We start from the raw sequence: 22,058 nt of genomic DNA, 5'->3' as shown, positions 1-22,058 counted from the left end.
ACAATTGGTCCATGCTCAAGTCTTGATCCTTTGGAGATCAGGTTGCATTATTTTATCTCCTCACATCTTCTGACGGCGGACCGAAAGGGAGCCCGACTGGCGGGATCCAGATTAGGGCTAGCGCTTGCAACGACTCCGATATGGCCCTGTCGGATCTTCCTCTGTGAAAGCAGAGGTAGTATTAGCACCAACATGTTTCATTCTCATACTAAGCTAACGTTTACCAAGTCTGGTGTATTTGTAGGATACGCTGCAAGTATAAGTAGCCTTGAACTGGGGAGGCGCATTTTATAGTTATCCTGTCATTTGATCTAAGTAACTAAATCAAACACCTTAATAAGCAACTTTAATGCAAACCATGCACTAATTATGCACCTTATCAACGAGGCGCGTTCGCGACGCGTCGGCGATAGTTGCAACTTCAACCAGTTGACCTTCAAGCAATCCATCGGCTATAATACGATTTAATGTTAGATGACGAATTCTTCGCCATTCAATCTCCCCTCCTTTGATCCCGCTCTCCTTCTACATTCCCAAGATCCTCAAGATATTCCCTCCGAGTCATTCTCCGACGAACTCGAAGCGTTGAACTTCGTCCGCCAGGAAAAGACCCGCAACCAAGTTGTCATCCAACACCGAGCGTGGAACCTATCTGATGTTTTTCGTAGTGACGAGGACGTGAGACCGGGTATGGGACCCTCGCCAAGATAAAGGAGCGTTTCTCATAATTCCAACAGACACTCCAACAAGACTCCCGAAGGATTCTCGATTGCGAAGCGTGCTCTCCCCAATCCGTGAACAGATATCATTCCCATCTTCGCCGCCCACTCCCAAGATGCCGTTTATTTCCTCGCCGGTTGTGTTTCCCTCAAGTGCGCCTTCTCCGGACTCGCAGAAACGGAAGAATGGCGAGAATTCACAGTCGACAGAGCCGAAGCGACAGAAGATTATGGGCGGGTTTCTAGATGACGATGACGATGACGACGGGCTAGAGGCTTTCAATGAGGCACAGCTTCAGAGTCAGTTCAGCATTCAGGAACAACTCGTTGAGCTTCCTGAGATTCCTCAGTCTCAGCCTTCCGTAGAGCCTGTGGCACCCGTCAACCGCGAACCCGAACGCATAAATGTGGTGGAGACGGCCCCTTCGCCACCAAAGAGATCGCCTATCTCAGTTCAAATTAAAACTTGCGCTGGGAAGACCTTGAATGTGCCCCTGAAGAGACCCAGCGTCCGAGTGTCCTACGAAAGACTTGTTGCTGGACGGTCAACTACGGCCCCGGGAAGAGCTCAGAAGAGCTACTATGGAATTGACATACACAGACTACTCGATGAGTCTGCAAAGGAAATTGAGCGTACCGAAACGTCCAAATCAGCCCCTGTACCGACAGTTCAACCATCCATTGAACCTCCCATTGGCGATAAGAAAAGCAAAAAGCTCTCGACAGCCATGTGGACTGAGAAGTACCGTGCTCGCAAATACACTGAGCTTATTGGAGATGAGCGTACACATCGATCTATCTTACGGTGGTTTAGGGGATGGGAACCCATTGTCTACCCGGGTCTTGCTCGGTCCAAACCAAAGAAGGGGAACTATAACAACGACGAAGATGAACGACCCCACCGGAAAGTTCTATTGCTCTGCGGCCCACCCGGGTTGGGGAAAACAACTTTGGCGCATGTCTGTGCGAGACAGGCAGGCTACGAGTGCCTAGAAATCAACGCCAGTGACGAGCGTAGCAGAGACGTTGTTAAAGGGAGAATAAGAGACGCGCTCGGCACAGAGAATGTCAAGGGAAAGAATGTGGAAGTCGGTGAGCAGAAAGTGCGCAAAGTTGGACGACCAGTCTGCGTCGTTGTTGACGAAGTCGACGGAGTTGTCAGTGGATCTGGTGGCTCTGGTGAAGGTGGCTTTATGAAGGCCCTGATCGACCTCGTTCTCCTCGACCAAAAGAATTCCGCACGTACGTCTGAGCAAACGCCCGGCGGGAAGAAACGAAAGGGCGACAACTTCCGATTTCTCCGTCCTCTCATCCTCGTCTGCAATGATGTGTATCACTCCAGTTTGCGGCCACTTAGAACATCTGCTATCGCGGAGATTGTACACGTGCGTCAAGCACCGTTGGAGAACGTCGTCTCTCGTATGAAGTCTATTTTTACAACTGAAGGAATCCCTTCTGACAATGATGGGGTGAGACGACTGTGCGAAGCTTCCTGGGGTCTTGCCAAGAGGAAACAACGCGGAGTGAGAAATACCGGTGCTGCAGAAGGAGATATCCGGAGTGTCCTTGTAGCAGCAGAGTGGGTGGCTCATAAACTTCGAAGTGAAAGCTCTGCATCTTTGAGGTTGACACGGAGCTGGCTCGAGCAGCGTGTCCTCGCTGACCCCGGGGGCGGCTCTTTTTTTAAAGGCATGAACCGCGGCGGAGTGCGCGATATTGTGGACCGAGTCTTTACGGAAGGAGCTGGATTTCCGGACGCCCCGCTCGGTACTGAATCCTTCCAGGACCCTTACGATCGCTCAGCAGAGGGACCTGTGGATGTTGCAGCTATTAAAAAGCGAAATGCAATTAGCAAGCTTCGCGAGATGGTCGATGCTAGTGGTGATCATGATCGTTGCACATCTGAGTGCTTCGCTTCATATCCGCTATTACCGTATCAAGACGATACATTCCTCTCGAAACCAAACGCTGCTTACGATTGGCTTCACTTCCATGACACCCTTTCATCCAGGGTTTATTCCGCTCATGATTGGGAACTCGGGGCATATCTCAGCCAAGCAACATCAGCCTTCCACCTTCTCTTTGCGACCCCTCAAGGGAAAGCGCAAGCCCAATACAAAGAGACAGACGAGGAGGAAGAAGAGGCACACCCATTCTCCGGACCAAGAGCAGACTATGCAGCCTTTGAAGCCCTCAAACAGAACCAGTCCGTCTTATCCGGATTTCAATCCTCCTTTTCCGCTCCTCTCCTCCGTCTCTTCCGATCGCCGAACAACCTAGCCACCGAGCTCATCCCAAATGTCATCCGAATGCTCTCCCCAGACGTTAAACCTGTTGTCGTCCGCGGTAGCGAGCAGAAGAGCGTCGCAAGTGTCCGCAAGGAAAGTGAGCGCGCCCTCATCCAATCCGCCGTCCGCGTAATGGCCGGCCTAGGCGTGACCTTTGAGAAAGTCCGCATCGAGAATGAAGGCGGTGCCCATGGCGGATGGGCATACCGAATGGAACCGTAGGTCCACCCCACACATTTCTTTCCCCCATACTCCTCAAACCTAACCCAATCCAGTCCTCTCGACTCCCTCGTCACATTCGCCAAAGCACCTGGCATCTCCTCAACGACAGCTCCAGTCCGCTACGCCGTCCGCCAAGTCCTGGATCAGGAATATCGCAAGGGCACCATCCGCAAGAACTCCGAGGCCCTATCCTCTGTAAGAACGACGTCCAAAATATCATCTAGTGACTCTCCCGCCGACGCTGCAAAACTCAAACCCGGAAACGCAGTGAAGCGAGACTTCTTTGGCCGTATTATTGAGGAGCCACAGAAGCAGGACCAGGACCCGTCGGCGCAGGAAGGGAAACCAAACCCCGCGCAGCAGGAGGCTTCGAATGCGGGCCGTAAAGTTTGGGTTACGTATCATGATGGGTTTTCGAATGCGGTTAGGAAACCGATTTCGTTGACGGAGTTGTTGGGTGGGCTGTAGCCTACTCGTATACGGATAGATACCCTGTAATTAGTTTGGGAAAGGTTACTTGATGTACAGTTAGCCTTGTGAATACTTATGAGAGCGTTATTATTTCAATATCCATGATTACACCGAGCATAAAAAATGGATTGAGAATCGTTGGTGTATTTTCAACTCTAAATATACCTGATAAACAGTCGAAACATGGTATACAAATCAAATCAAGCTCATAAAACTATATCAAACAAACGAGACAACCCATCCTAAACCCTCTAAGCAGATTTCACCTTCTCAGTCAACTCAGGCACCTTCTCAAACAGATCGCCGACGAGGCCAACATCAGCAACCTGGAAGATCGGTGCATCGCCGTCCTTGTTAATCGCCGCAATCACCTTGCTGTCCTTCATACCAGCAAGGTGCTGAATGGCACCACTGATACCAACACTCAGGTACAGCTGCGGCGCCACGTTCTTACCGGTCTGTCCAACCTGCAGACTGTTATCGGCGAATCCGGAATCAACGGCCGCACGGGAGGCACCGATAGCTGCGCCCAGCGAGTCGGCAAGGGGAACCATGATGCGGTCGAATTCCTCCTTCGACTTAAGTCCGCGGCCACCAGAGACAACACGCGAGGCTGTGGCTAGGTCGGGACGCTCGGACTTGGAGAGCTCCTCGGAGACCCATTCAGTTTGGGCGGGAGCGTTGGGGTCTGCACCATCGGTGACGGAGGCGGAGCCACCAGTAGGTTCGGCATCTTGGAAGGCTGTGCCGCGGACGGTGATGACCTTGATCGGGTCAGTGGATTGAACGGTGAGGATCGCATTTCCGGCGTAGATGGGGCGGACGAATGCTACACGGCTTCTGGTTAGCTCGGCTTCAACTGAAAGCGCTTGTAGGGTTTGTGGTGACGTACTGTCTTCGCTCTCAATGGCGGTGATATCGGAGACTTGCTGGACGTCTAGCAGCGCAGCGACGCGGGGAAGGAGACTCTTCCCGAAGGCACCGTGGCCTGCAATGATGTGTGTGTATTCGCCCTTCTTAATGTTCTCGACAAGGAGCGGGGCGTAGTTCTCGGGAAGGCCCTGGTGTGGATTGGGTCAGCACTTATGCTCCCATTCAAGCTCTGAGGGAGTACGTTTGGCAGATTATACCTTCTCGTAAGCCTCGTTCTCAACCGCAACAACCTTCTCCACGCCCTTGTACTTGGCCGCCTCGGCCGCCGATGTCGCTTTCACGCCAGCTCCAGCCACGAACGCCGTAACGGGGCCACCCAATTTCAGAGCCGCGGCGATTGCTGAGACAGATGATCCCTGGAGCTTGCCATCGCGCTGTTCGAGAACTGCGAGGGTGGAGAGAAGGCGGGCGAGAGCAGACTGGTTGAAGGCGAAGGCAGCCCGGGTCGGTGTGAATTGAGCGCGGGCAGCGCGGAGGACGGATGTTCTAGCGGCGAAGACCATTTTTGTGTATTTACCTGCTCTCTAATTCCCTGTAGAGAAGAGCAAGGCAGGCGTTGACGGAGTGCGAGTAGTGAGGGGAGATGAAGTGGAGGAACTCGGTCGGTGATGAAAGTTTGGAGGTCCGGTAGCGGGATTGGATGGCTATCGTCGGCCGCGCCAAGCACCCGCCGATCGGCGGATGGCCTCGGTTATAAGGCGGAAGTCTTCAGGCTAGTTAGCCATCTTGTGGCCAATTCGGCTGACGATTTGGAGATGCCGAGGATCTACGGAGTGGATAGTCAAGTTCGAATTCTATACTGTACGGACCATTAATGAATATAATAATACGGCATTTGCCAGAAAATCTATGCATAATCGTAGGATTATAGTATGTATGTAATAGCCGATATTACAAGAAAACCCGTCAGGTTGAACTCCGTACAATAATAGATCATGAAAGGGACTTTTTCTTCTTCTTCGCCGGACCAGACGATACTTTGACGGACGCCGCCTCTCCGTCTTCCAGCGCCTGGGCCTTTTGCTTCTCGAGCTTCTGTTTGCGGGCTGCTAGGGACGAGGCTTCATCGTCATCGTCAGTCTTCTTCTGCTTCCGAGACTTCTTGTTGCCTCCTTCTAAGAGCTTCTGATCACCGTCTTCAATCTGCTTCCGCTTCTTGTTCTTCCCGTCGGTCTCGCCATCTTCCACGGCCTCCACAACATCAGTCTCCTCCACCCACAGCTCGCTCGCCAGCCAAATCGGCATCGCCATGGTGTTGGCTCCCTTAACGTGGAGAGCCTTGATATTCCGCCACCCCTTCGAAATGAACTTGTCAGTCAACCCCTTCACCACAGCCTCAATATTCTCAGAGAGCTGCTCGGGCGTAAAGTTCGACGATCCAACGCGGATCGCCGCAGTCGTAGCTGGCGCAAGCTGTACAGGGGCAGAGTTTAGCGCTTTCTCAATTTCCTTCGCAACGACAGCCGGGCTGGCAAACGCAGCACCATCATCCTCGTTCTTCTTCTGCTTGTCGTCCTTCTTCACCCGCTTCCCATTAACCTTCTCGATCTGCGCAAGCTGCACAGGAATCGGCCGCTTGCTGGACTTGTAGAACACTTTCCCAAGAGTCTTGACCAGACGCATAACAATGCGATCATCAGCCAAAAAGACATCGTGCTCAGAAAGCAGCTGTCGCCGGCTCTCGAAGCTCTTATACCTATCCTTCAACTTCGAGTACCCAATGACCTTCTCAATGCGCGAGGACAGTTGCTCGGGGAACGATGAGTCGGCAACAATGTTCTTGACAGAGCGCTGCGGGTCGGCGGTGATAAGACAGATACTAAGCGCCGGCGACGCATTCAGTGAATGCGGGATGCTGATTTTGCCCGGCTTCAGACGGTTCTTGTCGACGACGTGCTTTTTCGTCGTGAACACGAGCCATACGGCTTCGTTGTGCAGAGGGGTATCTTCGGCTTCCGAGTCGGAGTCATTGTCTCCGATCAAAGTTTTCTTGGTTGCGGTCGCTTCCCGCTCGGTCTGCTTTGATTTGATGTGTCGCAGGAGTGCAGATGAAGCTTTGGAGACCTAGGGTGGAAAAATTAGATACCGTTAAAACAGGTTTTTGTCGAGGCATTGGGTATCGTACCTGGCTTTTGTCGAGTTGATAGGGACTCCCAGATGTCACCTTTGTGGTGAGCGTCGTGGATGATCCCATTTTGGATTTTGTAGGGTGTTATGTTATTTCAGGCAATTTCAACTCCCTCAAGATCCAGCGATATCGACCGATAAAAAAAAAGTCGGATGACAGAAGGCGGTGGGTGATTCTGCCGATCACAGCTTAGTCATTGATAAAGGTCATGTGACTCGCTTCCATCCTGCTAGAGGGGGGGTATTTGAACTGCTCGGTGCTGATATGCATATAAATTTGTATTCATGGGCCGATGGGCCTGAGTCTGCTCTTTGGCATCAGAAACAAAGCGAATACGTACTGACCAAACAGGTTTAATAACTCGGCAGTCATTGAGCTTTCCACTACTCGATGTATATAAAATTTGGCTGGTGTATAGTCGCGTTTGAAAAAGAATACCCAGATTACAATAAAACTTCACTTGTCCGTGATAATAGCATTAGCTGTCTCGTGAAACATACTTTACTCGCTGGGTTATACCTTCCCGTTATGCACAATTATCAGATAAATCGAGAGGCACAAGGACGACACGCCATCGCTCCAACGGAGAAGGCAAAACCCTCTCCATCAAGGATTGTGGAATGGATGCACTCGCCAGGCGTCACTGTGGCTAACTGAGTTACATCAAAATTTTTGATGAGCGGAAGCTCGCGGTGTTCACCTATCGAGGTTCCAGAGACCAGACACTTAGTTCCCCCGAAGCGGGCAATACTCCGCGGAGTTATGACAAGTGCCGGCGAAAACAACAACGAAAACATCTACGACATTCGAAGGATCTGATAATTCGAACATCGGGGAAACTCCCGAACGAAGGAAGCTGTGGAGCGGCTTTGTAGCTTTAACTAACCACTCAGTCCAGCTATACTCGTATGGCGCAGAAACTAGCGAAGTAATTTCCGGAGATTCGTGGACAGAGACGCCAGCGGGCAGACGGCAGCGACTCTGGGCGATAATTGAACTGTCCGCTGTCGACTCAGCGGCCGGGAAAGCTTGTTCAAAGGTTTTGCCTACGCTAGCGGAAATGATGCACAGCGCTTGTGGATCAAGTGGATGGCGATCATCTCGTGAATTATTACTGAACATTGATGCAAAGGTCTCGACTCTGAAGTGGCGCCTATGCTTCCTTTGTCGAGCACGAACCTGCGAGAGTTGAAAGAGGCGAAGAGTTGAAGCTGATTATTGAGGGTGGCCGGGGACATGGCCGGACAGCTCTATCGGTTGCTGATGCAGTCGGCGTATGGAGTTTTGGGTTGTCCATGGGACCTTGAGTTACGTTAGCTCAATGCCAAACAGCCGAGACGCAGAATTTTTCTAATGCCATTCAAAGTCTGGACTGCAGTGCGGTGAACTAAGGACATTGGGTGTTCTTGATGATTGGGCGACGGCTATACTGCTGATTTAGCCTGCAGATGTCGAAGTTATGACAGCGTGGACTCCAAGAGGTCCACTTCACGTTTGATTGATATCCGAAATGTTGCTCTCATCGCCATATCTACGGAGCCTGATTGCCAATCTGCCGAATCTTAATACCAATATCTGACAGCACGTACGAGAGTCTCGGTTGTGCGGAGCCTAAGAATATCTCGTCGCATCAAGGGTTCATCCCATGTCGCATCCCTATGTTGTTGGTAACAAGGAAGAATGCCATCTTGCAGGGTCAAGGAACAGAGGAAGGGGCTGGAATTTATACGGCGGAACATTGACATAGGGGATAGCAGAATAACGGCGCATCTGCAATGTGAAGCCAACAGGAATGGCCCATATAAACTGCATGAGATTGGCTCCTCACAGGCTGCATCGTTTCTGAAACCCTTGACTCAAGGGCCAGATTGCTGGTGTTCAAACTTCAAAGCCGTTGACTCGGAGGAGTCAGATTTGTGTTTTGCGAAGAGGCACCCGAGAATTCCGATCTTGAACTTGCGGAGTCGAGATTGGAGGTCTTGGAATGTGCTTCGAGCGTCCCGTCCAACCTTAATCCAGCCTCACGCACCACGGAGTGCACCATGGGTTCAAGGTTGGTTCACTACTGACGCGACATGCCGCTTTCTTACCCGTGGAGGGTTTTTGTATATAGGTTGGTTTGGATATCAACGTGCGTGGTTGATGTCATGTGCAGGGATGAGACAGAGACTGGGGGATCGCCGAGGAGAACGAACCTCGGGGGTTGCAAATTGCGAATAAAACAGACCAAAGTTGGATGGGCGTGACGGTTGCTGATTGGCCTGCCCCTTAAAAGCAGATGGCAAAATAGCCACAGCCCCATAATTGAGTGCATATAACAAGTGCTCATTGGGCGATAGACCGCTGTGCTAATTTCGGAAACGCCAAGCTAAATTTCAGGAACAGGAAGTCCAAACAGAGAAAAAGGGTGTGTATTTTCGCGGTGAGCGGCGCCCTGGCAGACGGTCCAGATGCTGCACCAAGGCGCCATAACAGTCTCGCCCTCGTACCAAGAGGATTTGCGTACAAGACTGCCGAATGCGAGCCCCATATGTGGGTTTCCGTGTGGACTGTCCCGAAGACGCAAAGACGGGCTCAAAACAAACAGCCTGCTCGAGCTGTCGGCGGGTGGTGGCCACGTCGGCCTCCCCACTCCTAATTGCATATGATCAAAGAGCTGTGCTGGTTCCATGGGTAGTGCTGCTGAAGGGAATTGGGTTTCTGCCTACCTTGGTAGCGTCCACAGTTCCTGGTGTAAACCCACGGATTGAAGCGCCCACGCGGTTCATTGAGACGGGACTGACCAGGGGGGGATGCAACGTCTTTTTCCTTCATTCTTTTCAGATGGAGTATCAAGTAATTAAAATGACGGGCCAGTGAACGGCGAGCAGGAAGGCCATGTCTCGAATCGAGCAGTGGAACCCCTGAGTTAACTGGGCAGATTTAGTGCGAGTAGTTTGATTGTCATTCGCCGTCCAGCCGGGACCACACGCAACGCCCACCCTGAGTCTGCCAGGGCTCCTTTCACGCTTGCCCCCTGGCAGGCAATCCAGCCAATTCAATGCCATTCTATTCCTTCTTTCGTTCCCGTTAAGGTTCTCCCTCCTCAGCGTCTCCTTTCCTCAAAACCTCCCCTGCCTCCCTCCATCTTCCGCAGCCTTCCCTTCTATCTCTCACGATTCGTCCCCCACGGCTATTGTCCGCCCTTGAGCTTTCCCATCCGACCAGAGAGACTCGTTTCTCTTCGTACATTCATTTGGAAAGCCTCGTTTCTTTTCTAAATACCTCTCCTTCGCATCTTGGCTCCGCATTCGCCATTATTGGATATCTATTTCCCAACGAACGCGCCACGGAGTTGCCATAAATTTGATGTACGTCGCCCATGTCTAATGTTGATATTATGCGTATTGTGTTGTCTCTCCTCCCCATCAAGGCAGTGGTCTAGGCGGTTACAGATGCTCGAAATTCCACCATATACTACATGCACTTGTCTGGGGTTTCAGAAAGTTGATCGCAAAGACACGCAGAGGCGGCTGTCCGCACTGGAACTTTGATTTATGGGTAATGGTGTACTGACCATTTGTAGCGATTGGTTAGATATATTACCATTTCTGTGATTTATACAAGATGAAGTACTCTTTCGCCCTCACCCTGGCCACCGCCGGGTCCATGGTTGCTGCCCAGCACCAGCACCATCACCGTCACCTGCACCACAACAAGCGTGAAGTTGCTGTCGTTGATGGCCCTACCGTCACTGAATACATGCTCGATGGTCAGATCATCAGCGCCAAGGACGCCTGCGCTGGTATCAAGGATGGTTCTTATGCCTTCAACGACCCCCAGCCTGAAATCAACCCTTGCGAGCAGACCTACACTCCTACTGTTGCCCCGGCTAAGTTCATTGAGACTTCGAGCTCTACCTCTTCTTCGACCACGACTACTAGCTCCACCACCACCACCACCACCACCCAGAGTGTTCCGACAACCACTTCCACCACTACCCAGGCTGCCACTTCCACTAGCAGTTCGTCTTCTTCCGGTGCTACCGGCTTGGATGCCTCGTTCCCTGATGGCGAGATTGACTGCTCAACTTTCCCCTCCGAGTATGGTCCTATTTCTGTCGACTACCTTGGCCTTGGTGGCTGGACTGGTATCCAGTCGCTCAACTGGTTCGATGGAGTTATCGGCCAGATCGATACTGCAGTCAAGGGTGGGTCTTGCGGCTCGGGCAACATGTGCTCGTACGCCTGCCCCCCTGGTTACCAGAAGTCCCAGTGGCCTGAGGAGCAGGGAAGCTCTGGTGAGTCCATTGGTGGAATCGAATGTAAGGGTGGCAAGCTTTACTTGACCAACAAGAAGCTTTCCGACAAGCTTTGTATCCCTGGTGTGGGTGGTGTTGAGGTCGAGAACACTATCGGCGAGCACGTCGCTGTGTGCCGCACTGACTACCCTGGTGAGTTCTTGGGTTATTTGGGGTTACAAGGTTTGCTTTTGCTAATTCATATAAACAGGTACTGAAGGTGAAACCGTTCCCCTCAGCCTCAACAGCGGCGAGACCAAGCCATTGACTTGCCCCAACGGTGCGACTTACTACAACTGGGAGGGCAAGACCACCTCGGCCCAATACTATGTCAACCCTGCCGGTGTTTCGACTGAGAAGGGCTGCCAGTGGGGTGACGGCACCGGTAACACCGGTAACAGGGCCCCCATCAACCTCGGTGTCGGCGAGAACAACGGCAAATGGCTCTCGATCTTCCAGAACGCCCCTACCACCTACGAGAAGCTCGACTTCAACATCAAGATCGAGGGTGACAACCTTAGCGGATCCTGCAAATACGAGAATGGAAAGTTCATCTCCGAAACCGGCTCCAACACGGACGGCTGCACGGTAAGCACTGAAGATTTGACCTACTTTAAATGCGATGTAGGCTGACAACCTCGCAGGTCCAAGCCATGTCCGGCAAGGCTGTCTACAAGTTTTATAAATAGAGTTGTCACTCGCGAGTCTGGTGCGTTCAGCGTTGAATGACCTGCTCTCCCCGTCCAGGCAAAATTGCAAATAGAAGACCCTAAATGCCTGTTCGATTTTGATACGTATGCTCTCATCTTGACTTCTTTTGTATCTTAGTATATTGTGTCATATGACTTGAAACCGTGGTTGCCTGCCATTTTTCCACTTCTCGCCTCTTGGTTCGGTAGACGGAGGCCCAGTTGTGCTTATGTACCTTCTCTGCTCTTAAGTAGCTTCAATTTCCTCTCATGTACAAATTTTTAATGCTTTCGTACTGGGGCTAGACCGGTCATACGTTATTTCGTAAGCTTGTCATTGAGCACGTCTTATGGGTTCGGACTTTAACTTCTCGTATACTAATCCCGTCAAGTCTAGAAAGGGCCAACTTAACCGAGCTGGCTGCTGAGCGGGCTCAGGCCAACATTAATGGCTTCAAGTGGGCGGACGAAATAGCCAGGCGCTGAAATTTCCCGCATAGAGTTGGGGTAGACTATATAGCGATGCACTATGTTGAAATTTGAGTGACGACATGAAGGATCCCAGCTAAATGTCATGACCAGCGTGTCGAGGGGCAATGTTGCAATACGGAGTACCTGGTTTCCAAGTCGTCTTTGGCCGATGCAGCAGCAGAAGAATTGTGATGGGCAGCCTCATTCTTACCCCCGGCGTCGGATTTTAAATTGCCTGCGTGGCTCCCGGTAAGTTACCTCGATTCTCGTCACAGGCGCGTCGCGTCGGGTAACTTGTATACAAGCCTTACGTGACGGCCGCGGGGCGCACACTTGGCTGTTCAGGATCGAATAGGAGCACCCAACAACTTCAATAACCTCTATATAGAGAACTACGTCCATTAAATTGACTCTTGTAAATAACTAATTTTAGATATGGTTAAGAGACGTTTCTCCAACTTCATGTCAACGCAAGGAATAAAGAGAGAGCCAATCACAAGCTAATTTTGCGCAGCAGCACATGGCCCGTTCGCCATGCACGGGCCAAGCAAACGCGCTCACGTGATTTGGCGCGACTCAAGTCACGAGACCCGAACCGAAAAACGCGAGGCACCTGACCTCGAACGCGCCTTACTGAAGTATACAAGAGGGCGAACAGAAAGAGACAGGGCTTGGGATGGCGTTTATTGTCAAGATACTGTGCCATTACGTCGTCGAATCACAAATATGCAGTGCAATGCATAGTTCCTGATGGTTTGGCTGAGGGATGCGCGCACTGAGTGTGGAGCAGGGCCGGCGCCTATCGAACGCGTCTCGATTCTCCAGCTTGTAAGCGTGCATTTCCGCGCTGGCAGGCTCAGACTCGCCGCTCCGCCAGGGCATTCCCATTCCAATTCCACTACGCACACTATCCTCTCCCTCCCTTTTTCTCTCCAGCGCTCGTTCGGTCTTTTCTGTAGACTCTTCTCGTGTCTCCCAACCCCCCGGTCGTCATCTTGGGTAGGGAAGCTACTAACAGCGCTCTCTTCCTTCCTTTTCGTCCTTAACCAGCTTCCTATCCTGCCTCTCCTTCTTGCTTGTTTTTTTTGCCCTCTCGTGATAAGAGTAGTGTCTTTGCCCTGCCCTCGACGCGAACTCAATCGAGTCTCAAGTATCAACTCACCCGCTTTACTACCTAAAGGTTTGTTGGTCGTCGTCTCCGAGACGAGTGTCTTGTACCATGGAGTCTTCTCCTCCGAGGAGCAACTCGGTTGCTTCTGTAGCAGGCGTGAAGCGTCCAGCGTCTCTACTGCCTGCTTTCGAGCCATTGAGCTCGTCCCCTTCTCTTCCTCGACCACAGAAGCGTGTAGCACGCGACGATGACCGTGCCATCTCGACCTATCCCACTCCCGTCCCGACCTCGTCCACCCATATCATGTCGTCCTCGCCTCCTCGGATGGCCCTACCTAATTCCTCATCACGCCGTAACATTCCCTCCGCTCTCTCTGAACGAACTCCTCTGTCCGCTGTCCCTACTCTGATGCTCTCTGAAAGCGGCGAGCCTCTTACAATGGGAAGATCCAGCCTTTCTTGCCAATACCAGCTCGCTGCCAACCGTATGATCTCGAGGGTGCACGTCAAGGCTACCTACAAGCCTGCGCCCAACCCTTTCGACCGTGACAGGGTGGAGATAATGTGCATGGGATGGAATGGAATTAAGCTTCACTGCCAAGGCAAGACATATGATCTGGCCAAGGGGAAGACATTCACGTCAGACATCAAAGATGCTGACATCATGATCGATGTCCACGACTGCCGCGTTCTGGTCCAATGGCCACGCGGTGACAGGAAGGAAGATGCGTCTACTGACTCGGAGCAGGCATGGGAGGAGACTACGCCAACACGAAAGAAGCAAGCTCGCCGGAGTCTGCAAGACAGCCCAAATGCTGAGCGTCAACGCCTGGCCTCTCCTGTCTCCCCATCTCCGGCCGCCAAGTCCATGATACCCCCTTCGTCGCCTCTGTATACTCCTACCCGCGCCCGGAATGCTGTTGTTGTGTACGAGGATGAAGCTTCACCAGTTCGCGGCAGTAGCTCTGGTGAGGCGTTGAATGCGTCTTCGAATGTAGCGTCCCTTCTTCAGAGCTCGCAGTCCAGTGACCTGAGCGACTTGAGTAAGCCTGAGGACTTATCAGACCATGACGAGGAAAACGACCCCATCATTCACTCCTTTGGACCCTTCGGTGACAACTTGCTGCCGCGCATGGCTTCGTTTTCTGCCGGCGACTCGCCTCTACGGCCCACGCGCCCTCGAGCTCACTTCCAAGGCCAACCTCTCCAACCCACTCATTCCCCAAGACAGCCTTCGAAGCCCATTGAACAACCTGCCGAAGACACAACGAACAGATCAGTGGTTATCGACGAGGCTTCAGAGGTTGTTCAGAACCACGCCGTCAACCAGCTGGCTTTCTCCCGTCTTTCATCTACCCCTTTCTCTACCATCCTCGACAACCTTCCCGCTTCCCTCTGGAAGGCAGATAGCCAGTCACGACACGGCCCCTCAAGAGACGAAATCCGGGTAATTTTGGATTCTACCAAGTGCATCGGAAAGGTTGCACGTGAAGGCAAGGATGCTGCTGGCAAGCCACTCGAGGCTGAATATTATTACATTGCCGACTTTGATGACGACGAACCACGTCGCGAGGCTGTCGTCAGGGACCTGAGGAAGCCCGGACTTCGAAACTGCCGGAAACAACATAAGGTATGCCCTCTATTACTATCCAAGACTCGGCCATGGTTGACACAAATAGCAATATTTCTGGCGCAAACCGAAATAAATATGAAGCAATTCAACAAGTATAATATCCCGACATACGATTATGTTCTCAGTACATACTTATCCCACCGTTTTGGGCTCTATTCGATTCCCTTTTTGTTCCTTTCTCAAGGACTGCATAGCGTGGCGTGGGCATACCCAGTCTGACTTTTACGTTTTTTATATGAAGGTGTATGATGTATGGAGGTTTGTTTCAGTCTTTTCTTTTTACTTGTTACCTTATCTCGTCTAAAGGTGCCTTGTATCTGTCTTTGTGCAATGTTGTATGCGCAGTCGGCTTAAAACTTGACGGTGAGGCTGTCAGTTATAGACGCTTGCTAGCCCCGAACGATGCTGGGGGGACATAGTGTACTTCACTTTTGGACACAGTTATGATCTGTATGTTACTATTTGATGGAATAAAAGCTTTACCTTCTTAATTCGTCGTTTTTTAATGGTCCGTCTAAAGTGAGCTTCTGTACATCATGGAGAGAGGACAGTATTATTAGGGCTAGTTAGTAGTGCAGATATATAATTACCTAATATAAGGTTATGGGTTGATCAAGCTTTTCATGCACGTGACCATATCGTTCTCGTTGACCCGATGCGGATTAGCGGCGTCGGGCTTGACGTTGTTTCCATTTGTCAAAGGAACGGGAAATTTAGGTAGAAGAGCAGTTGTGGAGGGGAGAGAGGCAGGTATATATTGGAGCAGTAGGCGCCATAATGTTTCAAGGCTAAGTCGATTGAACGTCGAATTCTTACCTCGTCTGATTCCTGTGACAGAAGTAGTACTCTCTACTATTCTACTTCCTACCAGCTACCAACTATACTTCTGAGAAACATGACTGTTACCACTACGGACTACGTTGTCACAGATAGGTGCGGGATAGTTGAGAACCGGCACCAGGTACACGCTGCTGTTACCGATGCCACAGGGAAGCTCCTGTTCGCCGTCGGGGATCCCTCACGGATGACGCTGGCGCGGTCAGCAGCGAAACCTGCGCAGGCACTTGCAATCCTTGAGACAGGGTGCTTTGAGAAATTCCCGGGGCTTGATGATGCCGACCTGGCGCTGATGTGTGCGTCGCATAACAGTGAAGAGAGACACATTGCCCGAGCGCGGGCGATGCTGAAGCAGATCGGGGCGGGAGAGCATGATCTTCGATGTGGTGGGCATGCTGCGCTTTCGGATGTCGTTAATCGGGAATGGAACAAGCAGGGTTATGCCCCTACTGCGATTTGCAATAATTGCTCTGGTAAGCATGCTGGGATGTTGGCTGGGAGTCAGGCAGTTGGTGCTGGGTTGGTGGGCTATGGGCTCCCCGACCATCCCATGCAATTGCGGGTTAAGCAGGTTGTCGAGGAACTGAGCGGGCTGGAAGCAGATATGGTGAAATGGGGAACCGATGGGTGTAATCTCCCGGCTCCGGCATTGCCATTGCAGTATATGGGGAAGATGTATGCGGCGACTGCGGCAGCAGCAGATGCAGTGGATAAGAGCGACGGCTTGTCAACCAGAACGCAGGCATTGAGCCGGATCTTCCATGCAATGTCACAATATCCAGAGCTTGTTGGCGGCCATGGTCGATTCTGCACCGAACTCATGCGGGGATTCCAGGGTGCGCTTATTGGGAAGCTCGGCGCTGACGGTTGTTATGGCATTGCGATACGGGCGTCGGACCAGACAAGGAAGCTGGGCGCAGTCGGGGCGATTGGGATCGCGGTCAAGATAGAGGACGGGAACGTTGGGGCGCTTTATTCTGCGGTTGCGGAAATTCTCGAAAGGCTTCAGATTGGTACGCTGGAGATGCGCCTGAAGCTTGTAACATTCCACCGGCCAGATATAGTGAATACTGCTGGTGTGGTGACTGGAGGTTATTCTCATGTGTTCGAATTACGGCGTGTCTGATGGTGGCGTTGCATGGTGGCGATTTGGCAGATGGTGATGGGAGGGAGTGAGTTTGCGGTAGTTCTCAGGTGCTGCATTAAAAGAAGATTGTTCATTCACTACTATTTAAGGTCTGCTCAAAAGTGAAAGTAAAAGAGTAGTGAAAGAGTTCATCAAAGGTCAAGGCTTGAATGAAGACAGTCGGAGATTGGGCCGGCACCAAGATCTAAATTAACCTCCGCCGCCTTCGCCCTCGCCCGCATTTCTCCCCACGGCTTTTCAGCATCGTACAACATCCCTTGACCTGACCGCACTCAGGCGAAACCCAGACGTGGCGCCTCTATTATCCATTGAATTTCCCCAATGTGGCGTTCAAGTCACTCCCACGATTTCCTTTCCGATTTCTTAAAACCTCTTCACGACAGCTGAATTCGTCACCGCGGGGATTGCTACAACACACTGGGCGGTAAGAGATGGATCGGCAGAGAAAGCGTAAGCCTTGGACTCTTTTATCTCGCGTGAGGTCGGCGATTCTGGTGTCAGTTTCTAACGCGGTCGATATGCAGGGGAAATTCGCAACCTTAACGAGCGAGTTTGGGCTGGCGAGAGTGGTATGGCTGCCGTTTCCCTCCTCACCACACTCCATCTAACCGATCATATCATTTATAGATGTATTTCCTGTCAGCAAGTCTCTCGATTCGTCCTTGAAAAAGAATACAGCCTTCATCAAGCGCCTTCGTACCGGAATTAATGCCGCCGCTCAGCAAACCCTGCTGACCGACATTCGCACGCTGTCCCTCCATAAGTACCTTTCGGAGATCATTTCGGCCTGCTATGAGGGATTATGCAAATTAAAATCTCCGGGAGAAATCGCTGCCGGTGTTGAAATTACCAGTGCCCTTCATCAACGATTCGGTCCCGCGGAGTTTACGCGACAGATTGGTTGGCTGCTAGGACGGGGTCTTAGCTCACCGGATAAAAGCCAGTTGAAGTCTCTCAGCCAAGAATTGCGCGAGCGCGAGGAAAAAGAGCGGTTGTCTCGTCACCGGGTGTTGTTGAGGGTTGTCACGGAACTGTGGCTAGTCTGCGTACTGAAAACCCTCGATGATGTTGAACGACCGGAAGATGTGGGTGCAAAGGGCAAAGATGGCGCCGTTGGCCTGGGCAATAAAGTGACAGATGGGGTATCGAGGAGCAGAAATCCGACAGGTGATAGGGAGCCGGATCCGTTTCCCTTGGAGGTTCTGAAGGATCTTCTTGGGCATGATCGTGATCATTCCAATCTGCCACTGGCTGTGCTATTTGCGAAGAGCTTTAGCTGGGATATCTTGGGTGTCAAGGGTCCTGAAGAGGGTAGGAAGACGGTTGAGGCTGACGGAGCGACGACGAGTACACCTGCCGAGACTCAGAATGGTGCTGAGGGGGAAGATGAGACGGCGGCCGAGGATGACGCACCGCTTACTCCGGAAAAGACCCAGCTTCGCTTCAAGAGTATATTGAACAGATACTTGGAGGACGTCAAGGCGCACGTTATGCGTGACCAGAAAGCGCTCACTGCACAGAGCCGCCGCAACGCCGAAGCCTACGTCAAGAGTGGTGAGATATTCGAGGATAGACAGGCAAATTTTGAGAGGCAAACCAAATCGCTAGAGAAGTTGGTTTCAAACACGCAGATTCTCTGCGAAATTCTGGGAGTGGAAATGCCCGCCTTGGCTGAACAGGAAGCTTCGGATCCCGCGTCAAGCGGCGGGATTGGTCTGGTTAAAACTTCAGAATACCTCCGAGGCCAAGGGGAAGGAGCTGGGATCTGGGAGGATGAAGAGGAGAGACGCTTTTACGAGAACCTTGTTGACATGAAGGGCAAAGTCCCGGCTGTTCTGTTGGATGATGGCAAGAAGAAAAAACCCGAAACCGGAGAACCGACTAAGAAGAAGGAAGGTGAAGCTGGCTCCGACCAAAGCACAGAAAATACCGAGTCTCAAGCCCAGACTCCGGACGAAAAAACCGCCGAAGCTGATGATCAGTCGATGGCGATTGCAAGTAAGACCGTCGGAGCCCAGGTGGATGCGCTTTTGGCCAAGCTTCCCGATTTGCAAACCAAAGATCAAGTCGATCAGACGGCGCTAGATTTCTGCTTCCTGAATTCGAAAGCGTCTAGGAACAGACTAATCAAGGCCGTTTCTGATGTCCCAAAGGGACGTATCGATCTCTTGCCTTTGTACTCGCGTCTCGTCGCAACGCTCGGGCAGTATATGCAGGACATACCTCAGGGTTTGACTACGTATCTTGACGAAGAGTTTCGCAGTCTCCAGCGCCGGAAGTCCAAGGAATTCCTCGGTCAAGTGCGAATGAGTAATATTCGCTACCTTGCAGAGCTGACCAAGTTTGGAGTCGTGCCTGAGCATATCATTTTCCACTGCTTCAAGGTCTCCCTGGATGATTTCTCCCGCATGAACATCGAGATTATTGGCCACCTCCTAGAGAACTGCGGGAGATATTTGTTTCGGAACCCTGATACATATCCGCGGATGGCATCCTTTTTGGATACGCTCGGAAGAAAGAAGATCGTTCAGCACCTAGGCCAGCAAGAGCGTATGATTATCGAGAATGCTGTTTACTACGTTGACCCACCCCAACGACCTGCGATTCAGCAGAAGGAGAGGACACCGATGGAGTCTTATATTCGCAAACTTATCTATCTGGATATGAACAAGCGAAACTATACTAAAGTCCTCAAGTCGATCCGAAAGCTGCACTGGGAAGAGTTGGAGGTGGTCAATATCCTAGAGCGCGTTTTTAGCAAGCCGGCCAAGGTCAAATACGGCAATATCCATCTTCTCGCAATACTTGTCAGCGCTCTCTACCGGTATCACCAGGGGTTTGTGATTGGGGTTGTGGACAATGTTCTGGAGCACATCACTCTGGGCCTTGAGCAGAATGACTTCAAGTTCAACCAGAAGCGGATTGCGGAGGTCAAGTACCTCGGGGAGTTGTACAACTACAAGATGATCGATTCTCCTGTGATATTTGATACTCTGTATAGGATTATCACATTTGGCCATGGTGCGTTTGATTTAATTATATTTTTTTAACCCCAACTAACAGTTTTAAAGAAGGCGGCACTCCGATGCCAGGAAAGATCAACGTGTTGGACTTGCCGGATGATTTCTTCAGGATCCGCTTGACCTGCCAGCTTCTGGATACATGCGGCCATTGCTTTGACCGGGGTTCTGCAAAGAAAAAGCTAGACTTTTTCTTGAAATTCTTCCAGTACTACATCTGCACAAAAGAACCTCTGCCGATGGACATTGACTTCCTTGTCCAAGACACGTACTCCGGGACCCGCCCTCAATGGAATTTAGTTACCGATTTTGAAGAAGCTAGCCGCATTTTCGGCGAAGCGGTGGCCCAGAACTTCAAGCCTCAAGATCATGAGGAGAAGCCAGAACCGGAGGAGGAATCCGAAGATAGCGCATCTGGGGAGGACTTGGAGGAGGACGGAATTCCAGAGGCCGAAGATGATGCGGAGTCGAGTGATGAGGCCGATGTAAGTGAAAATAACTTATTTGATTGACTCTGTGCTGACCGAGTAAGGTGTCCCCGAATGCCGAGCAGAACGACGACAGCGAGTCGGAAGAAGAGCAGATTTTTGTTACTCGTCAAGAAGAAGAGCGCGATCCCGAGGCAGAAGCAGAGTTCGACCGTGAATTTGAGAAAATGATGGCAGAAAGCGTTGAATCGAGGAAGTTTGAACGCAAGGCCGTGTTTGATATTCCGCTACCGATGAAGCGAGCTCCTCGTGATACTGCCGTCGATACGCCAGCTCCAGCTCCAGCCCCTGCCCCAGTCGCCGCTCCGGCTCAACCGTCTGGCAACACAATGGCATTCTCTTTAATGACCAAGAAAGGAAACAAGCAGCAGACTCGGACTATCGATTTGCCGTCCGATTCCACGTTTGCTGTCGCCATGAGAAGCCAGCAACAGGCGGATAGGGAGGAGCAGCAGCGAATCAAGAACCTTGTTCTGAACTATGAAATGACAAATGAGACTGATAATACCGAAGGTTAGCCACTTCAATTCGCCTTGCACTTTAAGGAGGCTAATAAAATCAGAAACCGTCGAGAAACGCTCCCCCGCTCGAATCGACAGATCTGGCGCAAACCGATCAGTTAACCGTTCTCGCAAGCTTCAGCTCAGTGACGTCAACTGGTAGCGTGCAACTGCATATTCATATTTAGGAGCGCACCCACCAACAGGCTCGACGATCGGCTGGACCCTGGACTTCCAACGGTACCCGGGTTCTCCGACATACTTTACGGGTCTATCTCTAAGTACGATGAGCATGTGCGAAAACAGCCAGTCAGTTAATCCACTTGTACAGGCCGAATGACCCTTGGGACGGAACGAGGGGGGAAGAAGAACCCAGCCGTCCCCAGAGCCCATCTGTCACCCATCCATCACGTTCCATATCTTTCCCACTCCAGTTGCGAGCCGCCGCGTGATTGATAAATATCGGTGTTTGGCTGGTCCACCTTGAGATCGGGGCAATATCGGAATCTTTTGGCTTTAGCGAGTGTGAAATAGTGCTACAGATCGCATCCCATCATGTCTAGGTAGTGCAGGTCGGGCACGAATCAAAGTCAAGATCCATCCCGGGTCCGCTTTCTCTGGTCTGTCCTGCGAACAAGACAGATGGATGCGTCATGTATACTGTACTATGCACCAGACACTGCTACCAAGTACGAGTTAGTACTAGTACGTGCTTGCACACACACAAAAAATCAGCATCAGAATGATAATTCGTGTTTACTATGAATTCTTTTATATTTGCCTTGTTCCTGAAGTGTGCCTCAGGTTAGATCAGTAGTAGTAGTAGTAGTAGTGCCATTGTAGACTTGAGTAATATTCATATGATCTGCTAAGCCTACAAGTTCTATCCTACACCGAAACCAACAGATGCAAGGTCTGGCAATATAATAGTACACGAACTCGCTCTATAGGAAATCTATTTTGTCTCTTCCGAACAGAACGTGACATCACACGCACGCCCAACCACAGCATAGAAGTACATGAGTAGGGTAGTTACATGGAAGGAGAAGAAAAACTAAATAGTGTAGTGGCATCAGGAAAAAGCAGAATGGCTGGAATGACATAGGAAAAGAGGACGATATAG

The 22,058-nt window shown here is 51.3% G+C and overlaps 7 protein-coding genes across 7 annotated transcripts; 5 read left to right on the top strand and 2 right to left on the bottom strand.

Moving 5' to 3' along the window:
- Window positions 1-835: 835 nt before the first annotated feature.
- ASPSYDRAFT_159591 (putative sister chromatid cohesion factor (Chl12)) lies at window positions 836-3,697 on the top strand (the record flags this gene model as incomplete). Its single annotated transcript, XM_040842839.1, has 2 exons — window positions 836-3,225; window positions 3,283-3,697. 2 exons carry the CDS (start codon window positions 836-838, stop codon window positions 3,695-3,697), a joined length of 2,805 nt encoding a protein of 934 aa, XP_040698956.1.
- A 254-nt stretch (window positions 3,698-3,951) lies between these two features.
- ASPSYDRAFT_159131 (electron transfer flavoprotein subunit alpha/FixB family protein) lies at window positions 3,952-5,136 on the bottom strand (the record flags this gene model as incomplete). The annotated part of the gene is made up of 3 exons (XM_040842798.1): window positions 3,952-4,529; window positions 4,593-4,761; window positions 4,831-5,136. The coding sequence occupies 3 exons, from the start codon at window positions 5,134-5,136 to the stop codon at window positions 3,952-3,954; spliced, it is 1,053 nt and encodes a 350-aa protein (XP_040698955.1).
- Window positions 5,137-5,566: 430 nt separating this feature from the next.
- ASPSYDRAFT_60881 (uncharacterized protein) lies at window positions 5,567-6,827 on the bottom strand (the record flags this gene model as incomplete). Its single annotated transcript, XM_040849914.1, has 2 exons — window positions 5,567-6,697; window positions 6,759-6,827. 2 exons carry the CDS (start codon window positions 6,825-6,827, stop codon window positions 5,567-5,569), a joined length of 1,200 nt encoding a protein of 399 aa, XP_040698954.1.
- A 3,540-nt stretch (window positions 6,828-10,367) lies between these two features.
- Window positions 10,368-11,673, top strand: sun1 (SUN family protein UTH1; the record flags this gene model as incomplete). The annotated part of the gene is made up of 2 exons (XM_040842754.1): window positions 10,368-11,193; window positions 11,252-11,673. 2 exons carry the CDS (start codon window positions 10,368-10,370, stop codon window positions 11,671-11,673), a joined length of 1,248 nt encoding a protein of 415 aa, XP_040698953.1.
- A 1,746-nt stretch (window positions 11,674-13,419) lies between these two features.
- Window positions 13,420-15,016, top strand: fhdA (putative transcription factor Tos4; the record flags this gene model as incomplete). The annotated part of the gene is made up of 2 exons (XM_040842834.1): window positions 13,420-14,940; window positions 14,990-15,016. The coding sequence occupies 2 exons, from the start codon at window positions 13,420-13,422 to the stop codon at window positions 15,014-15,016; spliced, it is 1,548 nt and encodes a 515-aa protein (XP_040698952.1).
- Window positions 15,017-15,615: 599 nt separating this feature from the next.
- ASPSYDRAFT_448653 (asparaginase) lies at window positions 15,616-17,126 on the top strand. Its single transcript, XM_040846920.1, has one exon. It carries the CDS (start codon window positions 15,839-15,841, stop codon window positions 16,904-16,906), a length of 1,068 nt encoding a protein of 355 aa, XP_040698951.1. The 5' UTR covers window positions 15,616-15,838; the 3' UTR covers window positions 16,907-17,126.
- Window positions 17,127-17,358: 232 nt separating this feature from the next.
- On the top strand, window positions 17,359-20,953 carry ASPSYDRAFT_34946 (regulator of nonsense transcripts 2; the record flags this gene model as incomplete). The annotated part of the gene is made up of 5 exons (XM_040845294.1): window positions 17,359-17,377; window positions 17,452-17,496; window positions 17,555-19,948; window positions 19,999-20,432; window positions 20,480-20,953. The coding sequence occupies 5 exons, from the start codon at window positions 17,359-17,361 to the stop codon at window positions 20,951-20,953; spliced, it is 3,366 nt and encodes a 1,121-aa protein (XP_040698950.1).
- Between the last annotated feature and the right edge of the window lie 1,105 nt (window positions 20,954-22,058).

Source organism: Aspergillus sydowii (assembly GCF_001890705.1).
Source record: "Aspergillus sydowii CBS 593.65 unplaced genomic scaffold ASPSYscaffold_12, whole genome shotgun sequence".
In the NCBI taxonomy this organism is placed as follows: domain Eukaryota; kingdom Fungi; phylum Ascomycota; class Eurotiomycetes; order Eurotiales; family Aspergillaceae; genus Aspergillus; species Aspergillus sydowii.
The sequence above is the reverse complement of the archived record's forward strand: the minus strand, read 5'-3'. Positions and strand labels throughout refer to the sequence as shown.